The 26,775-nt window shown below is 43.5% G+C and overlaps 1 protein-coding gene across 3 annotated transcripts in view; it reads left to right on the forward strand.

Moving 5' to 3' along the window:
* The first annotated feature begins 11,957 nt into the window (after nt 1-11,957).
* The window catches only part of UNC5A (unc-5 netrin receptor A), a 650,811-nt gene continuing 635,993 nt past the window's right edge, over nt 11,958-26,775 (forward strand). For 2 of the 3 annotated variants that reach the window (XM_077265710.1, XM_077265711.1), the window contains exon 1: nt 11,958-12,567. In XM_077265710.1, coding sequence (XP_077121825.1) covers nt 12,468-12,567 — 100 coding nt within the window. In that variant the 5' untranslated portion in view covers nt 11,958-12,467. The remainder of the gene's footprint in view (nt 12,568-26,775) is intronic. The other variant, XM_077265712.1, reaches the window with a different exon arrangement.

Consider the following 26,775-nt stretch of genomic DNA (forward strand, 5'->3'; position numbering starts at 1 on the left):
ACACTGCGAGGCGGGCTCTCGGCCAGCGCGGCCGCACAGGCGCAGCCACCCTGACACCAAATGATGTCAGAAGACGGGCAGCGCTAAGTGTGCCTGGCCAAGGGATAACATAACAGCGCAGGCTCCGGGACGGAATCAAACAACGCTGAGGAGCCGGGGCACGGCGCCAAGGGGGTAGGAATGACGGCTGTGCTGCGTCATATTACGAAGGAAAGTCCCACCTCCGGGACGGTCACACGGTATCAGTGGACACATTTTATAAGTGTTAAGTTCTGCGTGTGCAAGGAGCTAAACAAAAATAGCTACCTTTTCCTTGTGCAGCATTACTGCTGTACAAGGTGGCTCTTTCAGTAACAAACGCCTTTGGGGGGGGGGGGGACAGGTTCCCTTACATTTCAGTTGTTGTGTCAGCGTGGCGGTCGCAGGACACATTGCCGGCTACACAGCTGGGGATCAGCTGACGTTACTGAAACCCAATAACACTGGGTCGTATGTTTTGACTGTGCAGACAGCACTTCTGAGCCTCAACTGGCGGTGTTGGAGCCCAGGAATTTAAGTTCAGGTGGTAGAAAGATGAACACAACAGGAGACCTGGATACTGTAGACAGTCACCTAATGATTTAATCAGGAAGAGGAGTGGCAAATTCCTGCGAGATCCAGGCCTTGTTCATTTTCAGGAAAGTAAGCCGGTCAACGTTATCGGAGGATAGTCGCATGCGACGGTCAGTTAGTACACCACCTGCAGCACTAAAGACACGTTCCGATAATACACTGGCCGCAGGGCAAGACAGCACCTCCAATGCATACTGGCTTAGCTCTGGCCATGTATCCAGCTTTGAGACCCAAAACTTGAAAGGGGAAGAGCCGTCTGGGAGTACAGCAAGAGGGCAAGACATGTAGTCTGTCACCATCTGACGGAACCGTTGCCTCCTGCTGACTGGAGCCGTCTGTGATGGTGTAGACTTTTGTGGCGGGCACAGAAAACTGTGCCACAGTTGGGCCATACTGGTCTTGCCTTGGGCAGAGGCACTGCTTCTGCTCCCTCTTTGTGCAGAGCCTCCACCACTGCCTGGACGCACTGAGCTGCTTTGGAATGCACTAGCAGCACTTCTCTCAGTTGGAATGGAGAAGATGATGGAATTGACCAGTGTGTCTTGGTACTCCCGCATTTTTCGCTCCCGGTTCAACGGTGTGATGAGGCTTTCTACGTTGTCCCGGTAGCGAGGATCGAGGAGGGTGAACACCCAATAATCAGACATGTTGAGAATGTGGGCGATGCGGCGGTCGTTTCTCAGGCACTGCAGCATGTAATCCACCATGTGCTGCAGACTGCCAACTGCCCAAGAAACGCTGTCCCCTGCTGGAGGCGTGATCTCTGCCCGCTCGTCATCACCCCACCCTCGCTGTACACACTGAGTACTGGACAATTGTGTAACTCCCTCCTCTGGACGGATGTCTTCCTCCTCCATTGACTCCTCCTCATCCTCCTCACAAACTGTCCCCTGCCTACGCGTTTGTGAGGAACCACGTGGCGCTGACTGTCCAGAAGATGATGGAAATGCTGAATCCTCATCCTCCACCTCTTCCACAACATCATCCCTTAGCGCTTGCAGTGATTTTTCAAGCAGGCAGATAAGGGGGACAGTCATGCTGACTAGTGCATCATCTGCACTCGCCATCCGCGTGGAATAATCAAAGGGACGCAAAAACTGGCAGACGTCATTCATAGTGGCCCACTCTGTGGTTGTGAAGTCTGTACGGCGCTGACTGCGACTTCTTTGCGCCTGAAGCAGCTGGTACTCCATTACAGCTTGCTGCTGCTCACACAACCGCTCCAACATATGTAACGTGGAATTCCACCTGGTAGGTAGGTCACATATGATGCGATGTTCCGGCAGGCGGTGTCGGCGCTGCAGAGCCGCAATGCGCGCTTTTGCCGTGCTGGAACGCCGCAAGTGAGCACACTCTAGGCGGACCTTGTGCAGCAGTGCATCAAGATCCGGATAGTCCCTTAGAAAACTCTGCACGACCAAATTGAGCACATGTGCCAGACATGGGATGTGAGTGAGGTTGCCGAGGCCCAGAGCTGCCACCAGATTTCGGCCATTATCACACACTACCATGCCTGGCTGGAGATTCGCTGGCACAAACCACACATCGCTCTCCTGCTTGATGGCATTCCAGAGCTCCTGCGCTGTGTGGCTTCGATTCCCCAAATAAATTAATTTCAAGACGGCCTGTTGACGTTTGGCCACGGCTGTGCTCATGTCGGTCGTAACAGGTACACGTTCATCACGAGTCCATGTGGAGGTGGACTGTGACGGCTCCTGCAGCGATGATTCTGAGGAACTGGTGTAGGAGGAGGAGTCAATGCGTACAGAATGGATTCCTGCAATCCTTGGAGTGGGCAGGACACGTCCTGCGCCATTCGCACGGTCTGTACCCGGCTCAACGACATTAACCCAATGGGCAGTGAGGGAAAGGTATCGCCCCTGTCCATGTTGACTGGTCCACGCATCGGTGGTGAGGTGGACCTTGCTACTGACGGCGTTCAGTAGCGCGTGTTTTATGTGTCCCTCCACGTGCTTGTGCAGGGCAGGGACGGCTTGCCTGCTGAAGTAAAAGTGGCTGGGCACATTGTACTGTGGGACTGCCAATGACATCAAGTCACGGAAGCTGTCAGTCTCCACCAGCCTGAATGACAGCATTTCCAGTGACAGAAGTTTGGCAATGCCTGCAGTCAGAGCCTGTGCTCGTGGGTGGTTTGACGAGAAAGGCCGCCTTTTCTCCCATGCCTGTACTACCGATGGCTGTAGACTGGGCTGGGAGTGTGTGGATGACTGGGAAAGTGGTGCTGCGAGTGGAATTACAGCGGGTCTCTGGACAACAGGGCCAGAGGTTCTTCCACGGCGATCCTAGGAGGAAGCCGAACCAGCTGCGTGTGAGCTGGAGGAAGAGGCAACACGAGCTGAAGAGGTGGTAGCTGCCGCTGTTGGTTGGCCTAGCTCTTCAGTGTGTTTTTCTAACTCCGCCGGGTGCCTGGTGCGCACATGTTTCCACATGTTGGAGGTATTGAGGTTGCTGACATTTCGACCTCTTTTGACTTTGTGATGACACACCTTGCATTTGACATAGCAAATGTCAGCTGCAACTGTGTCAAAAAAGGACCAGGCACTGCAAGTCTTGGGAGGGCCCTTTTTGGCTTTTGGAAGAGACATGCTCCTAACGGGTGCCAAAGCGGAGGCTGCAGGATCCGCAGTCTTCCCCCTCCCTCTCCCTCTTTGGGCCGTACGGGGAATCTCTTCCTCAGAGCTGCTCCCACCACCTTCCTGTCCCTCACGCCAAGATGGGTCAAGGACCTCATCATCTACACTACCCTCTGCCCCCAACTGCTCCTCCTGGGTAGTCTCAGCAGCAGAGCACGCACCAGTAAGTGGCACCTGAGTGTCATCATCAGCTGATGCGGCCTGCGATGTGGTGACCGGAGCCACTGGCCCACCCGCCTCTTCAGAGGAAGAGAGAAAAAGCTGTTGGGCATCACTGCACCCTGCCTCTTCTTCCATTTCTCCAATGCTGCTTGGCTGGCCCCCTGTTTCCAAGCCAAAAGATTCAGAGAACAGAAGTAGAGACGGCTCCTGTCCTGGGCTCTCTGTCTGCCTGGGCAATTTGGCAGGTGGTGAAGAGATAGATGGCTGCTCTCCAGTGCTCTGTGTCTGAGAGGATGTGGCACTAATTGAGGTTGATGCATTAGCTGCCATCCATCCGACAACGGCTTCAATTTGTTCTTCACGCAGCAGTGGTGTACGGCGCTCTGCGACAAAGCTGCGCATGAATGACTGTTCCCTTGTGAAAGTGGGTGCTGATGAGTCACCGGTGCCCGCAGCAGGCACAGAATCCCCACGTCCCCTCCCTCCTCCGCGCCCACGCCCACGCCTACGTGCCTTACTCACTGCCTTCTTCATCTTGGTTGACTGATAAAGATAAGCAGAAAAGTACTAACGGATTTGTGTGCTTATTCCTGAACAACTCCTCCTAACAGGTATAAGAAGCACTAATTTTCTAAAGTGTGGACTAGACTTTAATATGAGCTAACGACCCGGCTCAACGACATTAACCCAATGGGCAGTGAGGGAAAGGTATCGCCCCTGTCCATGTTGACTGGTCCACGCATCGGTGGTGAGGTGGACCTTGCTACTGACGGCGTTCAGTAGCGCGTGTTTTATGTGTCCCTCCACGTGCTTGTGCAGGGCAGGGACGGCTTGCCTGCTGAAGTAAAAGCGGCTGGGCACATTGTACTGTGGGACTGCCAATGACATCAAGTCACGGAAGCTGTCAGTCTCCACCAGCCTGAATGACAGCATTTCCAGTGACAGAAGTTTGGCAATGCCTGCAGTCAGAGCCTGTGCTCGTGGGTGGTTTGACGAGAAAGGCCGCCTTTTCTCCCATGCCTGTACTACCGATGGCTGTAGACTGGGCTGGGAGTGTGTGGATGACTGGGAAAGTGGTGCTGCGAGTGGAATTACAGCGGGTCTCTGGACAACAGGGCCAGAGGTTCTTCCACGGCGATCCTAGGAGGAAGCCGAACCAGCTGCGTGTGAGCTGGAGGAAGAGGCAACACGAGCTGAAGAGGTGGTAGCTGCCGCTGTTGGTTGGCCTAGCTCTTCAGTGTGTTTTTCTAACTCCGCCGGGTGCCTGGTGCGCACATGTTTCCACATGTTGGAGGTATTGAGGTTGCTGACATTTCGACCTCTTTTGACTTTGTGATGACACACCTTGCATTTGACATAGCAAATGTCAGCTGCAACTGTGTCAAAAAAGGACCAGGCACTGCAAGTCTTGGGAGGGCCCTTTTTGGCTTTTGGAAGAGACATGCTCCTAACGGGTGCCAAAGCGGAGGCTGCAGGATCCGCAGTCTTCCCCCTCCCTCTCCCTCTTTGGGCCGTACGGGGAATCTCTTCCTCAGAGCTGCTCCCACCACCTTCCTGTCCCTCACGCCAAGATGGGTCAAGGACCTCATCATCTACACTACCCTCTGCCCCCAACTGCTCCTCCTGGGTAGTCTCAGCAGCAGAGCACGCACCAGTAAGTGGCACCTGAGTGTCATCATCAGCTGATGCGGCCTGCGATGTGGTGACCGGAGCCACTGGCCCACCCGCCTCTTCAGAGGAAGAGAGAAAAAGCTGTTGGGCATCACTGCACCCTGCCTCTTCTTCCATTTCTCCAATGCTGCTTGGCTGGCCCCCTGTTTCCAAGCCAAAAGATTCAGAGAACAGAAGTAGAGACGGCTCCTGTCCTGGGCTCTCTGTCTGCCTGGGCAATTTGGCAGGTGGTGAAGAGATAGATGGCTGCTCTCCAGTGCTCTGTGTCTGAGAGGATGTGGCACTAATTGAGGTTGATGCATTAGCTGCCATCCATCCGACAACGGCTTCAATTTGTTCTTCACGCAGCAGTGGTGTACGGCGCTCTGCGACAAAGCTGCGCATGAATGACTGTTCCCTTGTGAAAGTGGGTGCTGATGAGTCACCGGTGCCCGCAGCAGGCACAGAATCCCCACGTCCCCTCCCTCCTCCGCGCCCACGCCCACGCCTACGTGCCTTACTCACTGCCTTCTTCATCTTGGTTGACTGATAAAGATAAGCAGAAAAGTACTAACGGATTTGTGTGCTTATTCCTGAACAACTCCTCCTAACAGGTATAAGAAGCACTAATTTTCTAAAGTGTGGACTAGACTTTAATATGAGCTAATGTGGCCTACACAAATGTAAAGTGGTGTCACTGGTGTGTTTGGTGAACTTTATTATTTATTTATTTTTTGGAGGCTGAACTGACAGCAGATAGAGCTGCAGTCACACGGAGACCGTGCAGACAGACGTAAACGGCGCTGCAAGGCCCAAAAACCCTCCTCTACATTATCCTATGTAGTGTTTTTCCACAAGTTAGCTGGAGACGGGTGGAAAGACACTAATAGGAATTTTTTGAAAAAATGTGCAGCAGCCTGCACTACTTAAAACAAAATGAAAATTGATTTGGCGGTATGATGCAGTGAACAACCCTGAGCTGGAGACAACCAGGCTATGGCTGCTCACAGACTACAGGGCGAGCTGCAGTCACACGGAGACCGTGCAGACAGCCGTAAACGGCGCTGCAAGGCCAAAAACCCTCCTCTACATTATCCTATGTAGTGTTTTTCCACAAGTTAGCTGGAGACGGGTGGAAAGACACTAATAGGAATTTTTTGAAAAAATGTGCAGCAGCCTGCACTACTTAAAACAAAATGAAAATTGATTTGGCGGTATGACGCAGTGAACAACCCTGAGCTGGAGACAACCAGGCTATGGCTGCTCACAGACTACAGGGCGAGCTGCAGTCACACGGAGACCGTGCAGACAGCCGTAAACGGCGCTGCAAGGCCCAAAAACCCTCCTCTACGTTATCCTATGTAGTGTTTTTCCACAAATTAGCTGGAGACGGGTGGAAAGACACTAATAGGATTTTTTTGAATAAATTAGCAGCAGACTACACTACTTGGAAAAAAAAAAAAAAAAGGACAGTATGAGGCAATGAACCACCCTCCCTGAACTGAATACAACCAGCTATGGATGGCCTATGTGGCTGCACTCAGACTAGAGAGTGGGCTGCACACACACACACACACACACAGACCTTGCAGATCGCTGTGAAAACAGCGCTACAAGGCAAAAGCAAGGTAAATAGTAGGTGAACACAGCGGTTGCTAAATTAGCCTTTGGAAAGCACAAAGAAGCAAATCGCTATCTCTAAACTGGCCCTCAGTCAGCAAACAGCGTCCTGTCACTAACTGAATTCACAGCAGAGTGATCGCAAAATGGCGCCAGCGACTTTTAAACTGCATCATGACATCATTTCAGCAGCCAATCACAGCCATGCCAGTAGTTTCATGCCCTCCATGCTGAACAGGATGTGCCCACACTTGAAATCATTCTCATTGGCTGAATTTGTGCATTTTGAATCTGGGAACTTCCGATTCCGGTATCCGATACGCGGCAAGTATCGGAATCCCGGTATCGGAATTCCGATACCGCAAGTATCGGCCGATACCCGACACTTGCGGTATCGGAATGCTCAACACTAATCACCAACCATTCCCATTTTATTTAGGTGTATCCATATAAATGGCCCACCCTGTATATATATATATAGTATATATCGTATATATATATATATATATATATATATATATATACAGTATATATCGTATATATATATATATGCATATATAAATATATGTGTATATATATATATATGTATATATACACTCACCGGCCACTTTATTAGGTACACCTGTCCAACTTCTTGTTAACACTTAATTTCTAATCAGCCAATCACATGGCGGCAACTCAGTGCATTTAGGCATGTAGACATGGTCAAGACAATCTCCTGCAGTTCAAACCGAGCATCAGTATGGGGAAGAAAGGTGATTTGAGCGCCTTTGAACGTGGCATGGTTGTTGGTGCCAGAAGGGCTGGTCTGAGTATTTCAGAAACTGCTGATCTACTGGGAGTTTCACGCACAACCATCTCTAGGGTTTACAGAGAATGGTCCGAAAAAGAAAAAAAATCCAGTGAGCGGCAGTTCTGTGGGCGGAAATGCCTTGTTGATGCCAGAGGTCAGAGGAGAATGGGCAGACTGGTTCGAGCTGATAGAAAGGCAACAGTGACTCAAATCGCCACCCGTTACAACCAAGGTAGGCCTAAGAGCATCTCTGAACGCACAGTGCGTCGAACTTTGAGGCAGATGGGCTACAGCAGCAGAAGACCACACCGGGTACCACTCCTTTCAGCTAAGAACAGGAAACTGAGGCTACAATTTGTACAAGCTCATCGAAATTGGACAGTAGAAGATTGGAAAAACGTTGCTTGGTCTGATGAGTCTCGATTTCTGCTGCGACATTCGGATGGTAGGGTCAGAATTTGGCGTAAACAACATGAAAGCATGGATCCATCCTGCCTTGTATGGAGCATCTTTGGGATGTGCAGCCGACAAATCTGCGGCAACTGTGTGATGCCATCATGTCAATATGGACCAAAATCTCTGAGGAATGCTTCCAGCACCTTGTTGAATCTATGCCACGAAGAATTGAGGCAGTTCTGAAGGCAAAAGGGGGTCCAACCCGTTACTAGCATGGTGTACCTAATAAAGTGGCCGGTGAGTGTATATATGTATCGTATATATATATATATATATATATATATATATATATATATATATATATATTTATATTTAAACATACTGACTATATAGTTATTAAACTATACTACATCAAGAAGTGACTCTGTATTTTTGGATAAAAAGTTACAGCTTTATTTAAACACACATAAAATGTACACACACCAATAAAATAGTGCCTCTAAACAAATAACAATTCTATACAAGGGGCCAGCTGAAGCATATACATATAGAAATTCAAATAAATACAAATGAAGTTTGCAAAAGCCCTTTTTATTGGCTCCCCACTGTCCCCAGATCAGATATGGAATGCTAGCCCAAAAATTTCAAAATAATATTCATATCATATCCTCTCCCAACTCTTCAGAATTTATATGGGAATTCCCTGTTGGATGAGTCAAATTGTGTTTTTAAAGTGCAAAGGGCATCAAAGCCTCAGTATCCAAATCACATTCCACCATAGTAGCACAAATGGAAGCATCTATAAGGTGCACATAGTATAAGTCAAAATAACTGGTAGCTGTGTCAAGTGAGAAACGCTCACAACATCCAAAGTCGCCGCACCATTATCCACAATATACGCATCATGTAGTTAGCAATAGTCAAGAGTTGCAATCCCTGATGAACACATATTATCTTGCTCTATATGTCGCTTCCAAAAATGTGATGCCGCGTGGCACGCTGTACCTCTGAGATCCCCGACGCGCGTTTCGCGATTGCTTCTTCTGGGGGGAAGTATAGCATCGTTACAGTATAGCACCATTTTATAGACACCGATTATACTGGATAGTAACTAATAAGAGACTTATGAGATCACATATTCGAATGAGTGGACTACCTTACACTATTATGCATCAGTGCTAGCATAGTCATATTGTCTAGTTACCCATACATTTTTTATGAATGCTTCCCACAAATAAGTGTCAGATTAAGCTAGGAGCGCCTCCAGGTTGAAGTCCCTCTAGAGTAGCAGCTAACACTGCTTGCAATGGGAGACAGAAATGTAGGTAGGCAATCCATTGTGATGAACCAGGAGTTCATAACAGGCAGAGAACATTACGGAACACTTAAACAACAGAATATAACTAAAAGTAAATCAAACTTCTGTGAAATCAAACTGGCCACTCAGGAAGCAACACTGTTTGACAATCAATTTCAAATGCTGTTGTGCAAATGGAATAGACAACAGATGGAAATTATTGGCAATTATCAAGACACTCTCAATAAAGGAGTGGTTTTGCAGGTGGGGACCACAGACCACATCTCAGTACCAATGCTTTCTGGCTGATGTTTTGGTCACTTTTGAATGTTGGTTGTTCTTTCACACTCGTGGTAGCATGAGACGGACTCTACAACCCACACAAGTGGCTCAGGTAGTGCAGCTTATCAAGGATGGCACATCAATGCGAGCTGTGGCAAGAAGGTTTGCTGTGTCTGTAAGTGTAGTGTCCAGAGGCTGGAGGCGCTACCAGGAGACAGGCCAGTACACCAGGAGACGTAAAAGGGGCCGTAGGAGGGCAACAACCCAGCAGCAGGACTGCTACCTCAGCCAAAACAGGAAGAAGAGGAGCACTGCCAGAACCCTGCAAAATGACCTCCAGCAGGCAAAAACTGTGCATGTGTCTGCACAAATGGTTAGAAACCGACTCTATGAGAATGGCCTGAGTGCCCGACGTCCACACATGGGGGTTGTGATCACAGCCAAAAACTGTGCAGGATGCTTGGCAATTGCCACAGAACACAATGATTGGCAAATTCTCCACTCGCGCCCTGTGCTCTTCACAGATGAAAGCAGGTTGCACTGAGCACTGAGCACATGTGACAGACGTGACAGAGTTTGGAGACGCCATGGAGAGCAATCTGCTGCCTGCAACATCCTTCAGCATGACCAGTTTGGCAGTGGTTCAGTAATGATGTGGGGTGGAATTTCTTTTGGAGGGCAGCACAGCCCTTCATGTGCTCGCCAGAGGTAGCCTGACTGCCATTAGGTAGCGAGATGAGATCCTCAGACCCCTTGTGAGACCATATGCTGGAGCGGTTGGCCCTGAGTTCCTCCTAAGGCAAGACAATGCCAGCTCTCATGTTGCTGGAGTGTGTCAGCAGTTCCTGCAAGATGAAGGCATTGAAGCTATGACTGGCCCGCCCGTTCCCCAGACCTGAATCCGATTGAACCCATCTGGGACATCATGTCTCGCACCATCCACCAATGTCACGCTGCACCACAGACTGTCAAGGAGTTGGTGGATGCTTTAGTGATGGTCTGGGAGGAGGTCCCTTAGGAGACCATCCGCCGCCTCATCAGGAGCATGCCCAGGCATTGTAGGGAGGTCATACAGGCACGTGGAGGTCACACACACTACTGAGCATCATTTCCTTGTTTTGAGGCATTTCCACTGAAGTTGGATCAGCCTGTAACTTTATTTTCCACTTTGATTTTGAGCATCATTCCAACTCCAGACCTCCGTGGGATATTAGTTGTGATTTACGTTGATCAGTTTTAGGTTTTATTGTTCTCAACACATTCCACTATGTAATGAATAAAGATTTACAACTGGAATCATTCAGTGATATCTATGATGTGGGATTTTAGTGTTCCCTTTATTTTTTTGAGCAGTGTATGATAGGCTATAGTGTAGTGGGGTTTTAATATGTAAATGACAGCACTGAACAATCTGATATTTCACACTGCCGTCCTTGTAGCCACAATCCATGGGTGAAATCTTTGCTTTAGGTATGAATTCCATAATTCAGTACAATTCTATCATGCAGGACATCTACAATTAGATTAATTCTGGTAGTCCTTCTCTCTACCTCTCATTTATTCCATAAGGAATTCTACTCTTTTTCACGATTTGTGAATGAAGAATGATACAGAACATGTGTGCAGGTCACTTGTATAGTACATTGCCTACGAGGTATATGAGAAGGGAGGTCTAACAGGAACAGATGTACTGGCAGGTGTGCCAGCTGCTACAACACCTCTTACCTCAATATATTGGTATAGAAAGCAGCTATTATGTACAAGAAAAGAAATAACATGCACTATATGATAATTCATAATTGAAATTGTTTCTTGGAATCTTTTGTTATACTACAACTCTCAACATGGTATAACATAATGTAGGGAGTCTCATAGAGAAAAGGATGCCACACATCAAGGAATAAAAGGAGCTCCCCCTCCTGGAGCTGTCTCAGACCACCACGTCTCCTCATCCTGGGACGGAATGGTTAATGACTGTTTTGCCCCCTCTCGTTCATCAGTTATATCCCCACTCTCATAAAGTTGATCTTCACAGATCTGGGGATAGGAGAATGGGGAGACTTTAAATTGGGGTCCCAAGTCCCAGAGCAGGACAGGAGCTGTCCGCTAGTTCTGTCTGCACGATGTCACAGTGGGATTTTAGTGTAATTACAGATATTTTGTTGCACTGAACGCGACAACACAGTTCTGCTCCATATTTTCCGGGGACAAAATGCTGCTCCCCTGACAACATTTAATTCCCAGCATACACTACCATGGAGGAAAATGATAGTTTTTGCTATATTTTATTGGATTTCTAGCAGTAAAAGGCCAATCCAGCACTCAGAGGTCCACAGAGATATCTTCTTGCCTTAGAATGATGTTCCTTTTCTAACATTTGCATAAACATTGCACATTTCTTGCTGTGAAGGAATTGGTTGCTGTCCTCCCTTGCATAAATCTCAGTCTCTTTGTGCATTAAATGCACACCCCTCCCTCCTCCATCCCTGACAGACAGCAGCTGGGGTTAGGATGCCTGCGGCTGCAGCAATCCTGTTTCCTCCCATCAGCATCACAGAAGCTGCCACTTTAACCAGCTGTTGCGTTTCCTCCAATCCATCCAACCAGCTGTGATCCAGACCGTGTTTTTCCAGCCTATGTCTGCATGTCCCTTTCTCTTTCTCGCTCACTGGCTCATTCTCCTTTCACTGCTCTGCATTGCTGTGGAGCCCACATAAGCCAATACAGGAGGAGAGAGGAGAACAGGGGGAACAAGAACTGTGCCTGTTGTTTTTTGGCAAGTGGATCTTTGCTATGAGCTGCTGATATAACCTGGTCCTACTCTCACTCTTGGAAAAGTCAGGCGCTCTTGGTTAAAGGGTGACGATTAAGAGGGTCCATATGGATCACTCAACAGGGAAGAGGTGCTGCCATGTACTGCAGAATGGAGGAATACCCTGAAATTTGTCACATTGACACTACTCTTGTTCACATTTAGTGACACCTCAACTTCTGTCCTGCAATGGGCTCATGGTTGGGGGAATCCAGTCTGGACCTCAGGATGGGGGCAGCATGTTTCTTGATGGTCAGTGGTTTCATCAGCTTGCATCTTCCTCCTTCTGGTAAGTTTGACCTCTTTCAACTTATCTACCACTTACAGAGAAGGAGTTGGTTCCTTGTATGCTTGCCATGATGTAGTGGCATACCTAGCAGATTTATGTGCCTTTTTTATGAATGCCATCCAGCTATCCCTTCTGGGTTGTCAATGTCATGAAGTGCTCTTCTCTGCTGCCTTAGCCTCTCACCTCTGGTCTCTCCCATGGGAAACACTGAATGAGGCATAGTAACAGCAGGTGCATGCAGTCTGTGGGCACAAAGCAAAGGCAGACAAGGCACATGTGAAGTATAGGTAGGAGCAGACAGAAATGTATTAAATCACTGAGATTACATGTTCAACCTTGTGTGTGAGTAAAGACTGGAGCAGGTGATTACATGGTGGTTCAGGGTTTAGCTGCTGAATGCTGTTGCCTAGAAATGTGAAGCCAGAAATTTGTGAACCCTCTCTGGAAGACTAGCTCTATGAGAAGAAAACATTTGTCCAGACCAGGTTTCCTGTGACAATTTTTTAGTTCCACCATATAATATGCATAATGGCCATCTTCTTTGTGAAGCTCCCTCTCTCAAAGACCATTTTTTAACGCAATCTGGAGTGTTCATCTGAAAAACATATCCTAGTATGCATATATATTTTACAAAGCTTACAATAGTAATGGGACAGAAAAAGAAGACAAGTGAATGAGTCAAATCTTCTCCTGGAAATGTCCAATTCGTAATCTTCTGTACTGGACTGAGTGGCCTGATTTGCCGTAGTATCATCATCATCATCTGCGAGAAGAGACAAGCTTTTTTAGATGAGGTCAGAAAGCCAAGGATTCACTTTGGCGTTTTATTTACTGATTGCTGTCCTTGTAGAAAACACTGTTAATAACTCATTGGAACCAGGGCCTGAAACTGCACTCTTGGCTGATTTAGTGCAACTCGGGGTGAATGTTTTACAATGAAGGTGGCTGCAGATCATGATTTTTAGCCATCCTGAGGCATATAAGAGATCTTAATGAAATGATGTTATGCCAGGCTATAAAAACTTAATCTGCTCCGAAGACACTTCTGGCTGTATGGTGTCATTTAAATGCGACTACTGCATAATACACGTCTCGGTTAGGTTATAATCTGCTCAGTGTGGCTTCAATAGGAGCTACATCTTTATAGAAATCTTCTCCTGTGCTTTCCTCTCTTGTTCTGTAGTGCTCATATGTATGTTTATTGTAAAGCACATTGTGCTACTGCTGTCAGCCTATATAAGCAAGCCTACTGTGCACAGATATATTTACTTGCTGGTGTCAATCCTTGGAGAAGAACAGATTCCTTCATGATGTAGGCTTGCGTTTCCATTCATGTTCAAGGTTTGTCCATTTAGAGGGCAGAAACACATTGTGAATGTTTTTTTTTCTACCTATTCAGATGGGTCTATCAGAGTTTATTACACATCTAAGGCAAGATAGAAGGGTATGGGTGGGCGATGGAGTAAGTTGCTGTTTGCTTTCTAACAATTGTTTATGGGGTGGGCTATAATTAGGTGATAGCTGTCAATCATTTGTATAATTGCAGTACAACGCTAGCTTGTGTATTAGCGATGTGATTTTTTTTTCATCTCATTTTATGCTGCGATCATTCCCAGCTTATAACGGACCCTTGAATTACCGGTATGTGTAGGTTGTAAAATCATGAATGCGTATGCCCACATTCATTGTAGTAGCTGTACCATGTCATTGGGAAAACGTGTGACCGTGTCTGGTGAACGTGATGTGTCTAGCTCTCTGTGAGTACGTTCCTGCTCAATGGAGCCACCACGAGTACTGTGTAGACACATAAAGATGCTAATGTACATGTATAAATATCAATGGACTACAGGATAATGTGAGCGCCTATTATCCTATTCATTATTCTCATCATATACACAGCGTATGTACAGTTCTTTAGAAAAAACATATATATATGACTATAGATATACATACATGTATATATGTGTGTAATATATATACATATATATGTATATATATATTACACATATATCATTTTTTGGATCTCTTTTAAATACGCATAGAAATATGATCCTATGCATTTGAATATCATATTTTGATCAAAATCTATAGAAACCCAACATTTTAACCATATTAAGTATAGACGGTACAAGTTAGCACCTGTTCCTCATAAAGAAAGGAGAGGTATCTGGTCTGTTTGCATTACTCTTTTAAATCGGTCTTCCTTTGACAATCTATACAGAGGTGGAAATGATTCATTTGGTCTCCACAGGAAAACTGGAAGACATATGCCGTGTCTAAAAGGGAATATATTCAATGGTAAAAAATGTTGATTCGTGCTACATAGGCATCGATTATGGCAATGCGATAAATGTAAGTGCTGACCACATACATTCAATCATCTACTGGTAGTTTACCATCATGAATGATGATCAGATTAAGCGTTAATTCTCCAAAAGTTACGTCCGGTGTCTCGAGACGTTAGTCTGAGATCTCTTTACCAGAAATCTAGACAGGCTCTAACTTTTTTGCAAATTGGTCTGAAGACAATATTGGGAAATGGGTGCCCTTCCATTCTACCTAACGCGAAGACTAGACATGTTAATACTATTAATCTTGTATCGCTTAGCATTTAACTATTTAAATAGCTACCTGTAGTAACACATTGGGAGCCAACCGCCCAACCAAATACTATCAAAATGTCTCAAGACTATCAAAGCATCAGCACGCATTCCTTACATCAAGAATCGCCCACTAATCTTAGTCTCTGCCATAGTTCTTTTTTTCCCAGAGATGAATATTTATCATGTGGAAACAATTACACTGCTGAATAAACTTATCAGCCGCTAATACAGTAGTGTAATGATATCAGAGACAGTCAGCTGTAATAAATAATATAAGAGAGCTCCAACTCTGTGAGTCTCCTCTTCCATCATCAATATAATATAGAATCATCCCAGGTTTTATGAAGACGTTTCATATGTAATATATGTGTTTGCGAACTGGCAGCTTGATAAGATACAACATAATCTCATTTATTGAAAACCGTGCTGTTTTTTCTTGCTGGTGACGGCAGAAAAACCTTTGAAGGCTGTGACCTGCATAACCTGGGTCAATCATTTATGACATAATACATTCAATCATATCATAGAACAAAAAACTTGCAAACAAAGCTTTTATTCAGCATTTTACTGTCTATTGCAAATTCAGACTATTTACTTAGGTTTGTGCTACCTATAAAAAAAATCACAACTGGCCTCTATAGTGTCAAACTTCAAGGCAAAAAAAGCAGAGAACGAAACCAATACATACTAGAAAAAAAAAATCCATAGGCTTAATTAAATATGCAATAATCTATACAACACATATGTTAAACCATGAGTAGATCATTTTAACCTAACACTACAGGCACATGAAGCCTACCCCTATTAACTACTATATTAGATCAATAGCTATACCTGGCCTTATATAGAAGAATTGATCCAAATTGCCTTTAATTGTGAAAAACAGAAAATGTATGCGGTATTAGCTATCTGCATAAATACTAGGAATAACTAAAGAGAATCCAGCAGGGTATTATACTGCAAGGCTAATGATCAATGCATAGCAGCACATCCCAGCATATCCAGTACATATAATTCTAAAATACAGTATGTAAGGACATGCACCTTTTAATCACACTATTTGCATACAAAAAAGTGTATAGAAAGAGTCTCGCATAACATTAAAATGCAAAGACTCGCAATCAAGAAGTGAAAGTATTATAAAATACTCCCGGTATGTATAAATATATAATGGATTTATAGCATGACCTTTAGTCGTAAGGGCATAGTATCTTAGGACCGAAAAACACTTGTTCTTGTATTTATCTATGTTTGTTCGAAAATAGAGAAAAGTAGATACTGATCAGGTAGAGGTCAAAGAAGATCATGGATATAACCATGGGTATGACAAGCAAATGGAATGATTTATTGGAATGCAGTATCATAAAAACATTGGTCCACTCTCTAAATTGGGTAATAGGAGCCAAATGCCATATATGTTAATGCCATATACCGATATTTTACTGTGCATATAAATACTTTAATGTTTTAGCAGACTTAGTCCCCTCTGTAGTGAGTACTGTTATAGCTTTTGAACCAGGAACCCAAGGGGTTTATGCTATGCTTATGAATCTATATGTGTCCAGAGGAAACTCAGTCCTATTCTCATTACACTTCAGTGAAGATAAATCACATATGACATCTCAATATGAGATCACTGTTATACTGGAGCTCAGAAAACATTTTGCAGATGTATCATTTTTCCAGAATTTAGAAAGGATCAACCTGTCCCTTAAAATTGTAATAATAATGATAAAATTAGGAAAATGATGGAATCTCTATAGCCATTACTGTTAAATCCTTCTCTTAGGCTGCAATCACATGTTCATGTTTCACTGTCTGTATACAGTCCACTATCATTGGACCAACCATGGGTCTCCTGACCCCAACTAACTGCCTTGTAGCCATATAAGAGGACATTGACATTGGGTCAGAAGACCTGTCGCCGGACCGCACTCAAACCGCGAATGTCAGACCCAGAAACCTGCCAAAGATGATTACTATGTGACTGTATTGTACTAGCAGTTTTAGATTCATTCAATGTCATATACATACTTATGAAGGTTATTTAAAAAGACATTTGCCTAAATATTAAAAAGTTACACCCCACTATTCCTTTGTGTGTAATCTAAGGACTGGACATTTTATATACAGTAGCAGTTGGCCAATGGTTAGTCCATCGAAGCCCTAGTACACGTGTATATACATTTTTCATATGCTCAGTAATATAACAAATCATCACTTCAGATAAAGAGATGCACTTGAAATTACAAGATAGAATTTCAATATAATGTTCCAAATTTAGTGTTTCCACAAAATTGTGTGGTCTCATAGAAAGGTGTTTTGGCAGTAATTGTGACCCAATCATACTTGTGATTGTGTTATTTTCTCAGTTTGGCTGGACATTTCTTAAACTTGCCTGAATGAGCCCTTACTAGTGATGAGCGAGTGTACTCGTTGGTCGGGTTTTCCCGAGCACGCTCGGGTGGTCTCTGAGTATTTATAAGTGCCCAGAGATTTAGTTTTCGTTGCCTTAGCTGCATGATTTACAGCTGATAGACAGCTTGAATACATGTGGGGAATCCCTAGCAACCAGGCAACCCCTGCATGTACTCAGGCTGGCTAGCAGCCATAAATCATGCAGCTGCGTCAACAAAAAGTAAATCTCTGAGCAGTTACAAATACTCGGAGACCACCTGAGCATGCTCGGGAAAATCTGAGCAACGAGTATACTCGCTCAACGCTAGCCCTTACTACCCTTGCTCCCCTTGCTCATACAATACACATCTTTTTTCCATCTTACTCAACTCTTCCTACCATCAAACCTATGAATAACTGTTAATGGCTCTTCACTTTCCCAAGTTGGATGAATTTGGGAAACCTTTGATGCTATCTTACCCTTCAAACGATGAATTCATGCCATCTCTTGCCACCTCAAACTCAAAAAGCATTTCTAGACTACAATCTCTGCTCACCTTTGACTCATCAAAAATGAGTCCTAATGCCCTAATTATATCCCACCTAGATTACTGCAACATTCTTCTCTGTGGCCACCAAGCCATCAGTCTTGTGCCCAACCAATCCTCAACTCTGCTACTCAATTCAGAAATCAGCGGTTCCAATAAATTTACGATTTACCTATTCATCCTTTTCATGCTTATCAACTTAGATATAGCTAACTAAATATTAAAAAATATCATATGTATTTTCATAAATTTTTTTCACAAACAAGATTCTTAAAACATATCTATTTTTAAGCGGTTAATCTCATTTTTCTGTGAACCGTGGGCATGCCCTTTAGCCTTCATTATCCATAGAGCCAAAGCGGAATATGGCAAAGTATATTCATATGATTAAAAGAAAATAAATGTATGAATAACTGAAGTGTGCCATTTATTTTTTGAAACAACTAGATATTTTTGTCACATCATTGCCTTCTGGAGAGTTGCTTATGTCACTTTTATTATTAGCAACACAAAAAGCATAAATGTAATGACAAATCTAAAAAATGTAAAATAAAATATGAAAACGTTGTCCTTTTTTGCATGTGATTATCTATGAATAGTAATAAAGCAGACGAAATAGAAAGAACACAGGACCAATGTCAAACCAGAGATTCAATGTTAAACCGGGGTCAGATGAGTGTGTGAAAAATAGTATGATTTTCATCCATAAAACCCTGATGATTTTCATCCGCATTGTAACCGTATGCCATCAGTGTGTCCATATTTTACATCCGTGTAGCATCTATTTTTATACATCAATATTTTTAAATGTACATGATAAAATATAGTGTCGTAGCTTAATAATGGCAACATAACCATAAAAATTGGATGCAGTAGGGATGTTCCACATGAGATTTTTTTTTGGCTCACTCATAGAGAATAAGGTGAGTCTCATCCATTTAGAAGAGAATTGTGCACAGAGTGTTCAGGACTTTGATAATTAGGACAGGCTATTAATATCAGAGTAGTGGGGAATTCTTGCACCCTCATTTATCAACTGATTGAAGAGGTCATTACACTCCAAACAGCACTGCGTCCACCATCTCTATTTCCCAGACACAGTTCCATAGATTTGGAAGTGGCTGATCTGCAGTTAGCTGACCTATCAGACACAGTCACTATGTACAAAGCTGTTCCTGATAACAATGATCAGCTGATTGTTAAGGTAGCACAAATAAGACCCCTTGAATCTAATATTTAAGACCTATCCTAAAAATAGGTATTGCTTATCAAACTCCCGGAAAATGCTCATGTTGGGTCTGTCTGTAGTCTTGTGGACTGATGAAACTGTTATTGAATTTTTTTAGGTCTAAGAGTCTTGTCAATTGATTCAAATTAGTGCGTTACCTGTAGAATGAAAGGCCACAAGGGGACGGGTCCTCTCCCCTCTGTACCTCTCTGTCACTATTAGTTTATTTAGGGGAAAATGGGTGTTCAACTGTTATTGTTAGGTCGGAATGAGACTAAATGTATGAAAAATCGGTCCGAGTCTCCCTACCGAGAGTCGCATGAGTGTTCTCCGTATGGTCATCCGTGTGTAATGCGTCTGCAAAGTGATGATGCGATTTTCTCGCACCTATGTGTCCATATGACATCCGTATGACTTTACATTTCTCATTGATTTTCCCCATTGAATTTGATGGCTCAATGAGTTGAAATGAGGAAAATGTGTGCGTATCTCTTGCAAGCTACATGGATGGTCCGTGTGGTGTCCGAGCTTTTCTCGCACCCATAGACTTGCATTGGCGAGTCTCGGACGATTTATGCATACAAACGCAGCCTGCTGCGACTTTACACGCACGTCGAATTCGCCTGAGAAAAAAAATGGTGATGGGAGCTGCCCCATAGATTAACACTGGTCAGAGTGCTATGCAATGTTTTCTCACATAGCACTCGCCCGTATTCTACGGCAGTGAAACGCCGGCCTTACAAACAGCACCCAAGCCTGTTCAGAAAACAATCCAAGCACTTTGGCTCATCACTATTAATTACCATGATATGCATATAAATCAGTAAAAAAAAAGACTAGTGCTTCCTAGTCCGACAGAGACAGCAAGAACAAGATTCAGGGCTCATTCACATGAACTTATTTTTGATCTGCGTGCTGTCTGTAAAAAAAAAAACGGATAGCAATTGGTACAATGTTAATCAAAGGGGCAGTGATGCGACTTTTTTTCATGGACCAAACCTACATGGGAAAAAAATTGCAGCATGCACAAGTTTCTTCTTTAGATCGGATGAGACTCACACATTCAAGTCGATGGGTGCGTGAAAAAACCAGATGCCATATGAGGCCACAGTATAGCATCCGATTCGTATTAATACATTGCAATGCTGTAACATAGGTAACTGTAAATGGTCTTGTAAATGATTAATAGCCGCTGCTGTTATAAACGGATTGTATACGGACTGCACATGGATGACAAGTGAGAAAAAAATTATCCCACTTTTCTGGATGAAACTCTAAATGATTTTCTAATTTCCACCCATATGTGCCTACCCTGAATGAAAGAGACCCCCACTGGCATATTGACTGCAGATGCGTTAACAATTAGTGTTGAGCGATACCGTCCGATACTTGAAAGTATCGGTATCGGAAAGTATCCGCCGATACCGGCAAAGTATCGGATCTAATCCGATACTGATACCCGATACCAATACAAGTCAATGGGACTCAAGTATCGGACGGTATCCCTGATGGTTCCCAGGGTCTGAAGGAGAGGAAACTCTCCTTTAGGCCCTGGGATCCATATTAATGTGTAAAATAAAGAATTAAAATAAAAAATATTGATATACTCACCTCGCCGACGCAGCCTGCACCTTACCGAGGGAACCGGCAGCCTTCTTTGCTTAAAATGCGCGCATTTACTGCCTTCCGTGATGTCAAGGCTTCTGATTGGTCGCATGCCGCCCATGTGACCACGACGCGACCAATCACAACAAGCCGTGATGTAATTTTTAGGTCCTGAATGCCTAGAATTAGGCATTCAGGACCTGAAAATTACGTCACGGCTTGTGATTGGTCGCGTCGCGGTCACATGGGCGGCACGCGACCAATCACAAGCCGTGACGTAATTTTCAAATCCTGAATGCCTAGAATTAGGCATTCAGTACCTGAAAATTACGTCACGGCTTGTTGTGATTGGTCGCGTCGCGGTCACATGGGCGGCACGTGACCAATCAGAAGCCGTGACGTCACGGAAGGCAGTAAATGCGCGCATTTTAAGCAAAGAAGGCTGCCGGTTCCCTCGGTAAGGTGCAGGCTGCGTCGGAGAGGTGAGTATATCCCTATTTTTTATTTTAATTCTTTCTTTTACACATTGATATTAATCCCGATACCGATTCCCGATATCACAAAAGTATCGGATCTCGGTATCGGAATTCCGATACCCGCAAGTATCGGCCGATACCCGATACTTGCGGTATCGGAATGCTCAACACTATTGACAATGCTACATTACGTATTAAAATGGAATGTGCAGAATGTACAGAAATCAAAAGATTGAATGCTTTATTCTGGAAATAGTGCCCCCCACCTGTTTCTACGTTCTGTCTAATATTGTGCCTGAAACAGCTGAAGTGAATGGAGCAGTGTGGTAATACCACACATAACCTGTGCACGGATCTGAAACTGTTTCAGACAGCGCTGGCAGTCATGTTTTTGTGAATCTGTTCAAATCTTGCAAAATATAGGAGTTGCAAGTGCAAAAATGTCCACATTTTATAAAACTTACCATCTGGGTGGCTACCAAATAAGAGCATATATTTCTGGGAGATCTCTGTGCCTTTTCGTTGGTAAATTTCTAGTTCTTGCTGATAGAATTTATACAGGAAACTGCATTAAATCATACTTATCATTTTGATTGCATTTATGTTCTTTATGTATAGTGCCTAAAAATGTGCAGTTTCCATATGTAAAAATGTGGTGATTATTTTTTTGAAGAAAAAGCCTTATTTACATTCAAACTTGTGTAACATGTGTACACTTTCTTCGTCATTAAAAATAAGCCATAGCTTAAAGACAGTAGTGAAATGCCAAGCATGAACCTCTTCTTCTGCATTCTCGTTAGGACTTACGGTACTTGTGCTTTTATGGGAAAAAAAGCTGCATTAAAAAAAACTAGCAAAGTGTCAACTAAACCTTACATTTCGCTCAAAAATGTTCTGAAAAATCAAAGAAACCAGGTAGCAAAAGTTTAACTGAATATCTCTTGCTTACGCCAGTACATAATTACACCGCCTGGTTCGCAGTCATTTGCACAATGTAGTTCTTACGACAATACTGACAAATGTGTTTAATACAGTTTTCAACAACGTAACGTGGCTGCTTCAGTAAATTGTTGAGGAGGCTAAAACCAGCACGTGTGTCTGACCCACTTAAAGTTTGCAGGTAAACATGTAATTAAATTTGATAACAAACAATGAACGTGCCTTTTAGCCGAGACTCAACTGTAATCAAGTGAAAAAGATCTTGGAGAAATCTGTTTGCAGCAGTGTAAATTTGCCGGAGAAATAACTCTGGTTTGTGTACTTTGATTGCCTCCGAATGTGTGGGAAAAATAACAATAGTTAATGAACTCTGAATTCATCAGGATATTCCACTAGACGCATGTGCCGGTATTCAGAATATGATATATGTAACACATGTATTGACATTTCAGTAATTCAGGGATATGGAATTCAAATCTGTTCATTGTAAAAATGTCAGCTATGATTAAGACGTGTCCCCACCCTTTTAGCACCATGATGCAGGGTCATTAATGGCTGCATAAGTAGGCATACGGCACTGGTTACGCTACACGTGGCACATTGTTTCGTGTCATGCAGGACTCCGGCTAAATGGAAATTGTATCTAGAATCTTCAGTTTGTAATAGAATATTCCAGAGGGAAATTAAAATATCTGACAGCCTTTTCACCGTAAAGTATGTGCTGTCAGAAATATTTGCTGAAATCTGTATACTCTTCCTCCCCATTTACTTTATTAAAATTGCATAGTGCTTATTAAGGACTTAGTCTACACCATTTTCCGGAAGAAATTGGAAGGGGTCATTTGTGTCAGTAAAATGTTTCCTCTCATTGGCATTTATACTACTTACTTGTAGCTAAAGAGGAGACAGTATAAAAGGGATTGCATTAGGAAACTTAAAAATGGCCATTTTATCTTTAATCATATTTAAATGTCCATATCAAGACCCTTCTGCACTTAAAGGGAACTTGTCAGCAAGATTATGCACAGTAACTTACAGACAGTGTCAAGTCGGTGCCGTCATACTGTTTATCATGATACCTGGGGTGATGAAATACGTCTTGTGGTTGTTGTTTAAGCTTTATTTTCAATTTTGAGTTCATGATATGCACATGCTCCGGGGTGGCCTGTGAAGGAGAGGAGTCTTCATGTGGTGCTCTGGTTAGGTATTCATAATGCAGATTACTGATCCCTAAAAACTGAAAATAAAGATTAAACAACAACCACAGGACAGATTTCATCAACCAAGGTATCATTTTAATCAGTATAACGGCCCCGACCTGACAGTGTCTGTAGGTTACTGTGCACCTCCATACTGACAGGTTCCCTTTAATAAGGGCTCTTTCAGATGTCCTTGATGATTAGTAAGATCTTGGATCATAATGCAGGTACTGGCAATGTGTCTCTTGACCCGAGCGTCACCACCTCATAGAAATATATGAAGCTTTCACACTCAGGTTGAGAGACATGCGGCTAGTTCGTGCATTGTGATCTGAAATCAGACCTATGATCATGGACGTGTGAAAGAGCCTTAACCCTGATTGGGGTTCCCCAGAGTCTTTATGTATCACAGAGTCATCTGACCGAGGGCGTAGATGTAGCAGCTGCACCCAGGTCGTGGCACCTGAATAGGGCCCATAGTCCCTTTTGCCACATCATCAAAAAGGAGTTTGTGTTGGGGGTTGAAGATCTTTAAAAAGAATCTGTCACCAGGTTCTTGCTGCCTAACCTGAGCACCAGAATGAAGGGGCAGAGACTCTGAGTGATGTGTCACTTACTGGTCTCAGTCTAGTTTTTATAAAATCGTTTTAACAGCAGGAGATTATAAGTAGAGGACTAGTAAACCTGCTGCCAAGTAGTGCAATTATGCCCCCACCACTGATTGACAGTTTTTTTGCCTATGGACAGTGTACACAGAAAGCTGCCAATCAGTAGTGTGGGTGGGATTATACAAAATTCAGTATTCAGATAACTGATAGATCTGCAGCAGAGAAAACAGTAAGTGATATATTGCTGGAATCAGGATCTCTGTTCCTAAATCATGATGTACTTAGATGCGGAAGCAAAAACTGGGCGACAGATTCAGATGGAGTAGCAAAAACCTTGTGGCAGATTTCCTTTAAATTAAACATATGCAGACATAGAGATCAACAGTCTAAAATTTGCTGGTATTTCCTCACATTTTTTTCTATTTTTCAAAAACAATTCCAACAAATCTGTGCTATCCATTAACGAAAGGGGCTTTGCACAAAATTCAACCTACAAATGGTAATTTCTGGCAATCCTGTGGCAGAACTAAATTGTCCTGAATCCCTAAATTGCCAACACCAGTGCTGGTAACAATGTGCATCAAATACATACATGGTCAAAATTATTGGTACCCCTTGTTTAATGACAGAAAAACCCACAATGGTCACAGAAATAACTTGAATCTGACAAAAGTAATAATAAATAAAAGGTTTATGAAAATGAATAAATGAAAGTCAGACATTGCTTTTCAACCATGCTTCTACAGAATTTAAAAAAAAATAAAACTCATGAAATAGGCCTGGACAGAAATGATGGTACCCTTAACTTAGTATTTTGGTTCACAACCTTTTGAGGCAATCACTGCAATCAAACGATTCCTGTAACTGTCAATGAGACTTCTGCACCTCTCGACAGGTATTTTCGCCCACTCCTCAAGAGCAAACTGCTCCAGTTGTCTTGTGTTTGAAGGTTGCCTTTTCCAGATGGCATGTTTCAGCTCTTTCTAAAGATGCTCAATAGGATTTAGGACAGGGTTCATAGAAGGCCACTTCAGAATAGTCCAATGTTTCCTGTTAGCCATTCTTGGGTGTTTTTAGCTGTGTGATTTGGCTCATTATCCTGTTGCAAAACCCACGACGTGCACCTGAGACCAAGCTTTCTGACACTGGGCAGCACATTTCTCTCTAGAATCCCTTGATAGTCTTGAGATTTCATTGTACCCTGTACAGATTTTAGACACCCTGTGTCAGATGCAGCACAGCCCCAGAACAAAACAGAGCCTCCTCCATGTTTCACAGTAGGGACAGCGTTCTTTTCTTGATATGCTTCATTTTTCCATCTGTGAACATAGAGCCGATGTGCCTTGCCAAAAAGTTCCAATTTTGTCTCATCTGTCCATAGGACATTCTACCAGAAGCTTTGTGGCTTGTTAACATGTAGCTTGGCAAATTCCAATCTGGCTTTTTATGATTTTTTCATCAACAATGGTGTCCTCCTTGGTTGTCTCCCATGGCTCACACAACAACGGATGTTGCGATCTGACACTGATGTTCCTTGAGCTTGAAGTTGACCTTTAATCAATTTAGAAGTTTTTCTGGGCTCTTTTGTTTCCATTTGCATTATCCGTCTCTTTGATTTGGCATCAATTTTCATCCTGAAGCCACGTCCAGGGAGGTTGGCTACAGTCCCATGGATCTTAAATTTCTGAATAATATGTGCAACTGTAGTCACAGGAACATCAAGCTGTTTGGAGACGGTCTTATAACTTTTACCTTTAACATGTTTGTCTATAATTTTCTTTCTAATCTCCTGAGACAACTCTTTCCTTCGCTTCCTCTGGTCCATGTTGAGTGTGATACACACCATGTCCCCAAACAGCACAGTGAGTATCTGTAGCCCTATATACAGGCCCACTCACTGATTCCAAGATTGTAGACACCTGTGATGCTAGTTAGTGGACACACCTTGATTTAAAATGTCCCTTTTGTCACACTATTTTCAGGGGTACCATTATTTCTGTCCAGGCCTATTTCATGAATTTTATTTTTTGTTAACTTCTGTGGAAGCATGGTTGAAAAGCAATGTCTGATTTCATTTGTTCATTTTCATAGATTTTTTATTTATTATTACTTTTGTCAGATTCAAGTAATTTCTGTGACCATTGTGGGTTTTTCTGTCAATAAACGAAGGGTACCAACAATTTTGACCATGTGTGTACTACATGTTTTCTTCAATATTTCTTTCTATGCATGGGAAATTTCATTCAGCAGCAAGCAAATCAGTTTGAATCTGTTTTTAGGAACAGCTTAGTGTACAGAAGTAACAAGCAGCCAATGAATGTTCATACATCTTTTACCTCAACATTATTTACGCAATTTTGTGTAGTGCATGTTTTACCTATGGAAAAATGTGACTTACGCAAATGGCGTGGACACTCTCTACAATCACTATAGTATGCTGTGTTGTTGCTTGTGATATCCGTACCTTTTCTCTTGTTCTCTAGTTTTTTGGAGGAATGCCATAGCTAGAACAGACGGAATATTAGTACATATTCCCCAATAGGCATTACTTTCATGGTTAAAAGGGACCTGCTATATTGTAAGAAGAGAGGGAGTGCATAACTAC

This window comes from Ranitomeya variabilis, chromosome 5 (assembly GCF_051348905.1).
Source record: "Ranitomeya variabilis isolate aRanVar5 chromosome 5, aRanVar5.hap1, whole genome shotgun sequence".
NCBI lineage: Eukaryota > Metazoa > Chordata > Amphibia > Anura > Dendrobatidae > Ranitomeya > Ranitomeya variabilis.